This window comes from Ictidomys tridecemlineatus, chromosome 1 (genome assembly GCF_052094955.1).
Source record: "Ictidomys tridecemlineatus isolate mIctTri1 chromosome 1, mIctTri1.hap1, whole genome shotgun sequence".
NCBI classification, from domain to species: Eukaryota; Metazoa; Chordata; class Mammalia; order Rodentia; family Sciuridae; genus Ictidomys; species Ictidomys tridecemlineatus.
The window spans coordinates 87255730-87268996 of record NC_135477.1 but is presented as its reverse complement, the minus strand read 5'-3'; the positions used below and the strand labels follow the sequence as shown (position 1 = coordinate 87268996).

General features: G+C 34.4%; 1 protein-coding gene across 10 annotated transcripts in view; it reads left to right on the top strand.

Moving 5' to 3' along the window:
• Bdp1 (BDP1 general transcription factor IIIB subunit) overlaps positions 1-13267 on the top strand; it is a 100797-nt gene that overhangs the window by 60701 nt on the left and 26829 nt on the right. For all 10 annotated transcript variants that reach the window (XM_078043926.1, XM_078043939.1, XM_078043921.1 and 7 more), the window contains 4 exons: positions 698-896; positions 1964-2157; positions 3225-3600; positions 8123-8245. In XM_078043926.1, the coding sequence (XP_077900052.1) occupies positions 698-896; positions 1964-2157; positions 3225-3600; positions 8123-8245 (892 nt within the window). The remainder of the gene's footprint in view (positions 1-697; positions 897-1963; positions 2158-3224; positions 3601-8122; positions 8246-13267) is intronic.

The window sequence follows — 13267 nt, the reverse complement described above, 5'->3', positions numbered from 1 at the left end:
AAATATTTCTGGGAAACCATAAGATTGATATTTGGGTTGTCCTAAAAGCTGTGATTCTACTACTGTATGTTAAAACCTTGTCTGATATGGCATATACAAATGGATTAAGTTAAAAATCTTACAACATTGACTGTCAATAAACCCTTTTCTGTGAGAGTTGTATTCTCCTTCCCACTCCATCCCTAGTGCTGGGAATTGAACCCAGGGCCTCACGTTTTCTGTGAGCCTTCAGAAATATGGCAGAAAAATAGATTCTTAACCTCAAGCCTGCTTTTGAGCCAGAAGGCCCACGTGGTTATTGTGTATTTGTGTAGGCTTTAGAGTCTAATAGAAGGCATTTGCTTGATGTACCATTATGAAATCATTTTCAGCTACTGGTTTTGGGTATTTCAGTTATTTCTCTAAAAATTACTTAAAGCAGCATGAAACTACACATCAAAATTAATAATAAAGTAAAAAAGATACATATTATAAAAATATTCCCAATATATACATAAAATGGAAGCTATAAAAGCTTATATGCTTTTACTTTTATATCAGCAATGTAGGAGTTTATTTTACATACTTGGTTTTATCTCCAATTTGTATATAATGCTTTGAATTTAGAATTGGTTTGTATCCAACTTCATTGAATAGCTGTTATATCAATAAGGAATTCTGATTTTATTTTTTCAATGTGATTTACACTTCCTTTCAGACATGAAAATAAACCATATGTTCCTACTCCAGCACAATTGATAAGAAGGAAATTCCAAAAGTCTAAGCCAAATTTGGGAAGGGCACATAGTAAGAAAGAGGAACCAGGTATAGAAAAAGGTACATATCAAAGTAAGACAAGCAAACAAGAAGATAATTTGCCACAGCAAGGAAATTCTGACATCCATTTCTTTCTAAAAGTAAGTTTTGGGGGAAAATTTCTTTTAGCAGGCTCTCTTCTGTCAGAATTGTGAAGGAGAGTATTGGTGAAATACAGTTTTGACTTTTTATTTTATTTTGTTTTGTTTTGCAATACTGGGGATTGAACCTAGGGCCTTCCTCTTGGGCAAGTACTCTTACAATGGAGCTATTATCCCCAACCCCTTTTACAAAATTTTATTTTAGTACAGGGTCTCACTTGAATTTGTGAACCTTCTGCCTCAACCTTCCAAGTAGCTGGGAGTATAGGTGTGTACCACCACACCTTACTAGTTTAACTTTTTTTGGCGTGGTTCTAGAATTGAACCCAGAGCCTCATGCATTGCAGGCAATTGTTCTGACATGGAGCTACATCCCTAATCCTTTTTATTTTATTTTATTTTAATTTTTGAGAGAGAGAGAGAGAGAGAATTTTAATATTTATTTTTTAGTTTTCGGCGAACACAACATCTTTGTTTGTATGTGGTGCTGAGGATCGAACCTGGGCCGCAATGCATGCCAGGCGAGCGCGCTACCGCTTGAGCCACATCCCCAGCCCTATTTTATTTTATTTTGCTTGCAATACTGGGGATTGAATTCAGTGGTACTCTACTACTGAACTATATCCGCAGCCCTTTTTATTTTTTATTTCCAGATAAGGTCTTGCTAAGTTGCCAAGCCTGGCCTCAAACTTTTAATTCTCCTGCCTTAGCCTCCTGGGTAGCTGAGATCATTTTATTTTTTGAGACAGGATTTTGCTAAATTGCTAGCCTGGTCTTGAACTTGTGATCCTTTTGTTTTACCCTTCTGAGTAGCTGCGATTATGGATGTGTGCCACCATGTCTTGGACTTGTGATCCTTTTACTTTATCCTTATGAGTAGTTGGGATCATAGGTGTGTGCCATGGTAACTGACTAATTTTGACTTTTATACTATAACTGTTTTCATGAAACATTTAAAAACTGATCACTATGTATCTGTGAACTATTAGAGTTCTAGGCCAAACAGTTAAATTTACATAGAGATTCTTTCTGTGGTAATATTACCTTTTTTTCATCTTAAATTTAAGGAAAAAGCGGAGAATCTGTCATATATGGAGGTTTCAGCAAGAAAAGATTTTTTAGGCTCTAGAGAATCTAGTTTGGCCAAAAAAGATGCTCAATTAGAAGAAGTTGGACCATCTGGAAGTGTTGGAGAGGAAAATGTAGGAACTAATTTTGTGTCTTCAATTGTAGAAGAGCAATATCTCAGTAAAGTAACAAGGTAATATTTTCTTTGGAAAATGTAGGAACTAATTTTGTGTCTTCAATTGTAGAAGAGCAATATCTCAGTAAAGTAACAAGGTAATATTTTCTTTAACAAATAGAGTAGGAAATAAGAATCACTTATTCTTTATAGGTGTCTTACCTTAAATTACTGTTAGAGCAAAAACATGGCTTATGAACAGAAGTGAGATTGTTTTTTATTTATAAGTTTGTCTGTTTCCTAATTTTAGTGTTTATTTACTACATTTTACTTTTTTCTGATTTTCAGTTGTACACCCAGATATATAATTTGTGGGTGTCAAGTCTGTTAGATAATAGCAAATGCCTGATCAAAGAGTAATGTTTATTAGAGTACTAATTCATATGAGATTTTTAAGCATGAATGAATGGTACCCTTCTCTAGGTGGTTGTTTTGCAGGGGTCGGGTGGGGTACTGGGGATTGAACTCAGGGTCACTCAACCACTGTGCTATATCCCCAGCCCTATTTTGTATTTTATTTAGAGGCAGGGTCTCACTGAGTTGCTTAGTGCCTCACCATTGCTAGCTTTGAACTCACAATCCTCCTGTCTCAGCCTCCTGAGCTGCTGGGATCACATGTAGGTGTTATCACACCCGGTTCTTTTCTAGTTTTTGAAGAAAGTGGGAAGGAACCTAAGTTCTAAAAAACAGCATTGCTCTGATTAATTTTTTTTGTCTGCCCTTTTTCTTTTAACCTAAACTATTCACCCAGTAAGATAAATCAGTATCACTATTTGATCCCACAGTCTATAATTATTCCATGTATTTTATCCCTTTTTGTTCTAATAATTACAAGTTTTTTAAAATTTCATCTCTACCACCACTTATAATGGGGAAAAATAGCCCAGAATTTAAACATTACTGTGCAGAATTCTTAATGAGAAATAAGTAGTAGTTAATTATTATTTTCACGGCATAAGTCTTTAAAAGAATTGGTGGTGGGAGTTTTCGTTTTAATGACTGAACTGAGACTTCACTCTCAACACCTTGGTTTTCATTAAATTATTGCATATATGACCATATTGTTATTTTGATTAAACATATAGCCGTCCACAATTGTTAAAAGAATCAGATTCCTCCAAAATTGCTCTGGATCGAAGTACTGCCTCTGTGTGTGAGACAGATCATAGTGAAAGGAGAACACATAGGAAGATCAAACCAAATGTTGCTAAAGGGCGTGGATCAAAACGAGCTCGGGGTAAAACCTCAAAGAAGGAACCTAGAGCTTCCAAGTCAACGCTGGTGACTCTTCGGGCTTCCCAGGAAGAAGATGAAGATGATACTGAAGATTTTGAATCTGACTATGAAGAAGAAAACTATCATCTTGCCCCAGAAGAATTAAACAAGGCACCAGTGTTTGTTCCCATTGGTCTGAGATCCCCTGAACCTGTTTCTGCTCAGATTGAGGAAACAATGGAAGAGGTAATAATTTTTGAATCTTTAACATTTCATCAACTTATACTTTTCTTCCTTTTTCTTTTAATGGATCATTATTTCTTCTCTTTGTAGATATTAGGATTTAAAGAGTTCCTTTTCTAAATAAACTGCCACTAGATATAATCTGTTTAGGACCTAATGAATAGCTTAAGGAATCACTAAAAGTGGCCTTCTGTGACCTCCTCTGATTACTTAGCCCCTATGTCCAAGACTCAGCAAGGGAACCGGTAGAACAATAATGATAGAATTCTGCCTATACTTTTATGTAGAAGTTGCTTAATATACTTTTTTTATTAATTTTTAAAATGTTTGGGAAAATATTTCCTGTAACTTTTTATAATAGGGTCAGACTTAGTTCTGGTTGATATAGAAGGGACATTTTTATTCTTTTTTGAAAAAAAATTGATAAAATACACATTATATAAAATTTGCCATCTTAACATTTTTTTAACTGTACACTTCAGTACTACCATTATCACCATCCTTTCATAAAACTCTTCATCTTGCAGAACTCTAATTCTATACCTGTTAGTCAATAATCCCTCATTTCTCCTACCTCTGAACCTTTGGCAACCACCATTCTAATTCACCATTCTGAATTTAACTCTGTAGGAACCTCGTGCAAGTGGAATCATACAATATTTTTTCTTATGTGACTGGCCTGTTTTACTTAGCATAATGTTTTCAAGGTTCATTTATAAAGTTGTAGCATATGTCAGAATATCCTTCCTAATTTCGTGGGTTATTTTGGTGATGTTGGGGATTAAACCCAGACAGATTTTCTTGCACATATGAGGCAGGTGCTCTGACACTGGGCTATGTGGTTAGCCCAAAATGTCTTTCCTGTTTTAAAGGATGAATAATATTTTTGTGTCTGTCTCACCTTTTGTTCATCCATTTGTCCATCAATGAACACTTAAATTGTTTCCACATTTTGGCTATTCTAATTAGTCTTCCTGTGAACATGTAAGACAAATATTTGTTTGAATCTGTGCTTTCAGTTCTTTTGGGGGATGTATTCATAAGTAGAATTACTGGATTACAAAATAATTCTATATTGACTCTTTTTTAGTGACTGTCACTGTTTAAATAGTGGCTATATCATTTTACTACTAGCAGTGACAGGTATTCTAGTTTTTCATATCCTTACCCAACAGCTGTTATTTTCTAACTTTTTTTTTTTGCTATGCTGGTAATCAAACCCTGGTCCTCATGAATTCTAGATACTGCACTTCACCACTGAGCTGTACTCAGCTGTACACTTTTAATTAAAGTGGTAGTTATCTTAATGAGTTTGAGGTAGAACATATTTTGCTTCCTTAGTCTTTTTTTTTCTCCTCTTGGTTTAGTATTCCAACTTTGTAAATTCAAAGTTTTTTGTTCTGTTAGTTTTAGCCAGTCATTGACTAAAGAGAAGCATTTTGACTCAGTTTTGTCTAAGAATTCATAATAGTTTCTGAGTCATTTGAAGTAGAATCAAAAGTTAGCTAATTGTGGTAGGGATAATCAGTGGGAAACATAAACATAAAACAGTTTAAATAATGTTAAAGTTAACCTTAATGTTAAGATAGATCCATTAAGAAGTAATGGATTGCCTGAATCTGTAGAGTCACACTTAAGAATGAAAATCAAAACTTAATTTTATTTTATTCACTATTTATCATAGCATACTATAGATTCTTGAAACTAACTGAAAATGACACAAAAACAGGTGGCTTTTTGTAATGAAAAATTTAAAGTAAAGATAATTAAAGATTTAGTTGAAATCAAACAGAAGAATAGTGAATTTTGTGGAAAGACAGCTGATTAGTGTACTACATGATAGTTTAGTTATATATTTTGTATATTTCTCTACATGAAGATAGATTGCTAGTGAAAACTGATATCAGAACTTAATTTCTTTAAAAAAATTAATTTCTGAAAGTCAGATTTCAATATGTATCCCTGAATTAACACAGAATATCTTCTTATTTAATAGCAGTAATAATAATAATTTAATAGGGAAAACTTATATTCCTTTTAGTCAGCTTACTAAAATGAAAATTGTTTAAATGTTAACATTTGTTTACATGTCAACATTTGTTTATATGTTCTTTAAAAAGCTTTGAAATAAAATGAAATGATATAAGCTCTAATATTGATGAAACTTGAAAACATACTAAGTGAATGAAGCCAGTCACAGAAGATCACATACATGATTATTCTTATATCAAATGTCCAAAGTAAGAAAATCTATAGAAAAAATAGATTAGTGGGATTGGGAAATGAAGGGGAGAAGTTGGAAAAGTGATAGCTAAGAGGTATGGGATTTCTTTTTGAGGAGATGAAAATGTTCTAAAATTGAGTGTGATGATGTTTGTTCACATCTATAAGTATTCCAAAATATATTGGATTGTACACTTTGTGGGCGAATTGGGGTTGGGGGTAGCTCAGGTTTTGAACTCTTGCCTAGCATGCACAAGGTTCTGGGTTCACTCCTCAGTGCTATAAAAAAGGAAAAGGATGAATTTATGGTATGTAAATTATATCTTAGTATAGCTCTTATAAAAAAATACAGCATTGGTAAGCTGTATGAAGCCTGAAGAACCAACTTTTTTAAATTATCTAGAATATTCCCTTTCCCTACCCATTTCCAACTTTTCAGAATATATTTTATTTTCACAAATCTCTTGAAATTTTAAATTTATTCCAGACCTTTTGGATATTAATGAAGATTTTTATCTTAGTTTTGCATTTGAAGAAAGACAAAGAACTGTAGTAACTATTTTTTAAAAAAAAAAATAAACATTTTTTTATAACTTTATTTGCTTTTTTATTTTTTTATGTGGTGGTGAGGATTGAACACAGTGCCTCACACATGCTAGGCAAGCGCTCTACCACTGAGCCACAACCTCAGCCCTAGTAACTACATCTTGAAGACAGATTCTCAGACTTCATTTCTATACTCATACATTCTATTGAATCACATAGTGCTTTATACTTATCTCGGAGTCCAGCTCCAACAGGGGGTCCTCACAGATGGTGAGAAGTCACCGAAATGGGGGTGGGGAAACAACACAGACACCAAAGTGAAGGTGCTGATCCCAGTCTTTACTTGTGAAGTTGATCATATATACTTTTCATTTTGGCAGGCTCACAGTACTTTGTGGTTACAAAACAGGAATCATTATTCAAAGAAACAAAATATTAGGTATCGACAATTATAATAGAAGAATGTATCTTGGCTTATGTATAAGCAAGCATTTTTCCTTTCAGTTCATGTTTTGCTTTGAGCTGTTTCTGTTTAGTTAACTTTTAATAATAGTTAGAAATGTCCCAACTATTGGCCTATACCTTGACTATTCTTTCTTGACTTACTGACTGGAACCGGTGCCATGGTTACGGCAAGTGGTTAACTTGTTATTAATTTTAATCAAACAAGAGTAAGAGCACAGGAATAAGAACAAGTTGCCCAGTACTAAGCACTAATCTGTCTTCTTAACATTAATTCTTCTTCTCTAGATTTAATTTAATTTCTCATAAACTTCCTTGACAGGAATACAGGGAGTTTTCATTAGACATTAACAATTTATGCTCCACAGCTGAATCATTGTATTCAGAGCAAACAGATCTATGCTTTAGAAGTAGTTGCATTAATTGGGAAAGTCATGTTTTTTCCTTCATACTTAATGGTCATATGAGAAATCGCAACTATACTTATTAAAGGAATACAAAAACAAACCAGCCCATTCCCAGAAACATACTGCACTCCTCCAGAAGATGGACGCCTTGCACCATCCACCTCAGTAGGGCCTTGCCATTGCCTGAGTCAGGGGAGGGGTGCAGCATTTATCTTTCTGTTAATAAGGGAATAGGAGCCATACTGTAGGTATATATTTTAGGAGATTATATTAGTGTCTTTTTAAACTCTGATCATAGGGGCTCTTTGACTAGTAGGGCTGCCACATGAGAATAACTGTGAGTGAACCCATTTCCATGGGTGTCAAGAATCGTGTAGGCTTTGGGACTTTGGGAAAAGATTGTTGTACTGGGGATGAGGTGATGATCAGTCTTTTAAAGCACTTTAACTCCTCTCTATTATAGCATTTATGACACTGTATAGTTCATTTATTACTGTGTTTCTCGTATATTGTGAGTTATTGAAGGCAGAGACCAAATGTGCCTTATTTGGTTTGCGCCTCTATGCCCATATCCCTCTGGTTTTTAGGAAGCACTTCATAAATGTTAACAAATGGAAGAAATTGGGGAAAAATAGGGGCAGGGTGAGGAGGATGAGAAATGAAATGCCAGGCACTATGATTAAGCCTTATAATTTTTGGTTACTAGTTGTAATAGTCACAGCCCTCTCAAAAACTTTAAATGTTTTACTTTTGACAAATTGCTATCAATCAGATTTTAGAATCACATTTCTTTTTTTAAATTTTGTGTGAATGTGAATTGTTTCCTTTATTTGAAATTTAATTTTATTTGTTCATGTGGAAAATAATAAAAACATTTATTTTGACAGCTTGAAATAACTGAGAATGTTGCAGATATAGGATGTGTAACTATTGTTGAACATGAGCTTTCAAACACAGATGTATCTACTCAGGAAGTAAAAGAAGAAAAAAATTTGAATACATCATCATTTGTAAGTATCCATGTTAATGTTTTGTCTTTTGTCCTTTGTTTACTTTCAAAAGACTATAGGGTTACTTTGATTGCTTTAAGTTTTCAGTTCTTTGCTGTTTCTCTCATGTATGGAGTTGTTAGTATAAATAGTAAAAGTTTGGGAATAGTCGTGGATTTTGTATTTGACTTGGAAAGCATTGATTTTCTTGTGTGTGTGTGTGTGTGTGTGTGAGAGAGAGAGAGAGAGAGAGAGAGAGAGAGAGAGAGAGAGAGAGAGAGAGAGAGAGAGAGAGAGAGAGAGAAGAGCTTTTAATGTCCCTGTTGACTTTACAGTTGATCTTAGCCAAAAGGCTGATAAGTGATAGACTTTTATATGAAAATTCTATTGCATTAAATCTATGTCAAATGTAAATTACTTAAAATATATTTAGTTTCATTTTGTTTGCCATTCTTCCATGTTTAGTATTTAACCTTGTTTTTGCAAATGAACACTTGGAATTGTCCTTTTTTTTTTTTTTTTTTGGCACTAGGGATTGAACCCTGGTGCTTTACCACTGAGTTACATCCAACTTTTTTTTTTTTTGTCTTAAACGGGGTCCTACTAAGTTGCTGAGGGCCTTGCTAAGTTGCTGAGGCTGGCCTCAAACTAGCAATCCTTCTGCTTCAGCCTCCCAAGGTGGTGGGATTACAGTGTGCCATCAGGCCCAGCACGGAATTGTAACTTTTTGAAAATGCTTTTAATGATATATAATATACACATTGTATAATTCACCCATTGAAAGTGTTCTGTTCAGTGATTTTTTTTTAGTATATTCACAGAGTTGTGCAAGTATGACAAATCAATTTTTAGAATATTTTTATCACCTCAAAAACAAATTCCATATCCATTTGTAGTCACTCCTTATTTCCCCTGCAAATCTCTATACGCTTATGGAACAAATTACCAACTATTTTTTTGGTACTAGGAATTGAACCCAGGGCACTTTACCCTAGAGCAATATTCCCAGCCCTTTTTTATATTTTATTTTGAGATAGGATCTCAAAAAGAACTTGCTGAACTCGAACTTGTAATCCTCTTCTTTTGCCGCAGCCTCCCCAAGTAGTTAGATGTGCATTACTGTGCCAGCCAATTATCTGCTTTTTACCTATAGATTTTCTTATTCTGGACATTTTATAGAAATAGTATAATATTGTATAATGATCAGCAGTATTTAAAGGTCCCCGTTTATTCACATTTTGCCAACACTTATTTGACTTCTTTTGATCTATGCTTGGGAGTGTATTGTCTCTTTATGGTTTTGATTTGCATTTCCCTAATGACTAATGATATTGAGTATCTTTTATGTGTGTATTGCCCATCAGTTTTTTTTTTTGTTTTTTTTTTTGGAGAAAATGTTGATTTAGATCTTTTATACTTTTATTTTTTAATTTTTAGTTGTAAATACATAAATAATAATGTGGTGCTAAGGATTGAACCTAGTGCCTCATACATGTGAGGCAAGTACTTGCTCTACCATTGAGCTACAACCCCAGCTCCCAGATCTTTTAATTGGTTTTAAGGTTTGTGTTTTTGTTTTTTTTTTTTTTTTGTGTGTGTGTGTGTGTGTGTTACTGGGGATTAAACCAGGGACCTTACACATGCTAGGCAGTTGCTCTACCACTGAGTTACATCCCCATCCCATAGAATTCTTTATATAGTCTAGGTACAATTCCATTGTCAGATGTATGGTTAATAGATATTTTCTTCCATTCTATGAGCTATCTTTTCATGTTCTTGATTATTTGCCTTAAAGCACAAAACTTTCTACTTTGGATGAAAGTCTAATTGATTTTATTTTTCTTCTTTTTGGTACCAGGGATTGAACCCAGAGGCTCTTAACCTCTGAGCCACATACCCAACCCTTTTTATGTTTTATTTAGGGACAGGATCTTGCTCAGTTATTTAGGGTCTCACTTAGTTGCTGAGGCTGGCTTTGAACTTATGATCCTCCTGCCTCTGCCTCTCAAGTCACTGGGATTATAGGTGTACACCACTGTGCCTGGCTTCTGATTGATTTTGTTGTTGTTGTTGCTTTTGCTTTTGGTGTCATATCAAGAATCCTTTGTCAAATCCAAAGTCATAAAAGTTTACCACTATTTTTCTTCTAAAAGTTTTATAGTTTAAGTCTTTGATCTATCTTGAGTTAATTTTTGTAAATATTGTGATAATCTTTTTATCCAACTTCCTTCTTGTATGTGACTATTCAGTTGCCCTAGCACCATTTGTTTGAAGAGACTTCATTGAATGATCCCAGCATCCTTGTCAAAAATCAGTTTATAATAGATATATGGGTTTATTTTGGGACTGTTAATTCTTTTCCATTGACCCATAGCTATCCTTAGGTTTGTGATGCTACATTGATTATTGTTGCTTTGTACTAAGTTTTGTAGTTGAGAAGTGCAATAATAAATACAATAAATATTTTTTTATTGTCAGAATTATTTTGGCTGAGTCCCTTTAATTCCATATGAATTTTTAAATTGTTAGTTTCTACAAAGAAGTCAGGTGGGATTATGTTTGGAATTTCATTGTATTTATAGATCTTTGGGAAGAAGTTGCAGCCTTAACCATGTTGACTCTCAGTCCATGGACATGGCGTATATTCCTTTTTTGGAAGATTGAATCCAGGACTTCATGCATACTACAAGCATTCCACCCACCATTGTAGCTCTACCACTGAGCTACACCCATAGTCCTCCTATTTATTTAGAACTTCTTTGATTTCTTTCAAAAATGGCTTGTAGTTTTAGAATGTGAGCTTTGCACTTCCTTGCTAAATTTATTTCCAAGTGTGCTATTATTTTTACCATTATTGTGATTGGAACTGTGTTCTTAATTTCACTTTTGGATTGTTGCAAGTATATTGAAACATAATTGATTTTTATATATTGATCTTGTATCCTGCAACTTTGCTAAACTCATTTTTCAGTGGATGTCTTAGTATCTTCTCTGTACAAAATCAAATAATCTGCAAATACAGTTAGTTTTACTTCATGCTTTCTATACTAGTTTTCTAGGCAACTGTAACAAAGCACCACAAACTGAAGTGGCTCAAAGCCACAGAAATTTTTCTCTCAAGGTTCTGAAGTTTAGAAGGAAGCCCCAAATCACAGTGTATTGATTCTTTCTGGAGGCTCTGAGGGGGAAATCATTTCATGATTTCCATGGTGGTTGTTTTTTTTTTTTTTTTAAAGAGAGCGAGAGATAGAGCGGGAGAGAGAGGGAGAGGATTTTTAATATTTATTTTTTAGTTTTTGGCGGACACAACAACATCTTTGTTTGTATGTGGTGCCGAGGATCGAACCCGGGCCGCACCACACGCATGCCAGGCGAGCGCGCTACCGCTTGAGCCACATCCCCAGCCCCTCAGTGGTGGTTGTTATTGGCAGTGCTTGTCGTTTCATGATTTGAGCAGCATAATTCCATTCTCTGCCTCCAATACCACACGGCATTTTCCCTTTTTATGTGTCTGTGTCTTTTCTCATCTTCTTATAAGGACACCAGATATATTGGAATAAGGGTGACATATTTTTGGGGGGAACACAATTCAGTCTGCAACACTCTTTGATCTGAATGCTGTTTCTTTTTCTTGCCTAATTTCCCTGAGTAGAACCTCTAGTTAAATGTTTCTTAGAGAGTGGACATTCTTTTTTTTTTTTTTTAAAGTCTATACTTGAGATTTAAGCTGGGGGTCCTTTACCACTAAGCTACATCCTCACTCCTTTTTATTTGTTGAGGAGGGTCTCACTAAGTTGCTGAGGCTGGCCTCAAATTTGTGATCCTCCTGCCTCAGCTTCCCACATCCCTGGGATTATAGGTAGATGTCACTATACCTGGTTTAAGAGTGGACATTCTTGACTTGGTCTTGGTTTTTGGGGAAAGCATCCAGTTTTTCACTGAAGAATAATGTTAGCTGTGGGTTTTCCTAGATGCTCTTTATTAGGTTGAGGAAATTCCCTTCTTCTATTTCTAGCCTTTTGTGTGTTTTATCATGTAAAGGATGGTAGAATTTATCATATATTTTTTTCTGTTATCCATTGAGATGATTGTATGATTTTTCTTTTATTATATTGATAAGTTGTATTACATTGATTTTGGGATGTTAAGTCAACCTAAATTTCCTGGGATAAAACATGTTTAGTTATGATGTGTCATTTTTATTTGTTGCTGGATTCAGTTTATTATTTTATTGAAGGTTTCTATGTCCATATTTATGTGGTTGTCTTGTAATGTTGGAAGTCCTGCTCCCCTTGGGAAGAAAGCTTTCCAGCTGGGACCAATGGGAGAGGGGCTCTGTTTTCTTGGCTGTAGCAGTCTGAGGTGCCATCTCTATCATGAGAACTGCGAAAACGAGGAGAGAGCACCCAAGATTCACATAAATGCTTGCCTTTATTTATAAATAAATTTTTATAGATCTTGAATCGATGTTTCTTCACATTCACCTTTTGTTTTTAGGGCCATTCAGAGGCTTTAAATGCTTTGCTTTTTTATGTTATTTTCACCAGTTTTACTGGGGAATGGATCAATGGAGCTCTTCATGGTATTGCTCTTAAAATGGATCCTGTAATTTCTCAATTTATTAATTTTTTCTTTTTTTTTTTTGGTGGTACTGAGGATTGAACTTTTTTGCATGATAAACACAAGTTGTTTTTCACAATTAGATGACAAGTGTGTTATGAAGGTCAATTGCATTCATTGCAGTAATTTAGTTTAAACTGTTTCAATGGTTTGGACAAAGCCAAAAGAAATGCCAAACTAGATTTTTAATATATTAGGCTGATCTATCCACTGAGCTTTATGCCATCTATATCCAAGTTTTAAGCCACCTAGTAGTGTAAAAAATTTGTGATGTTCTTCAGATTTCAGTAAAAGCTAGTAACAGATTTGACTGGACTTGAAGGATTATAAAAGTAAAAAAGTAGAAATGGTTAAGTGTACATAGCAGTATGATTAGAGTTAAAATTTACATTTAAGAAGAGGTAAAATTAGAAGCAAGAGAGA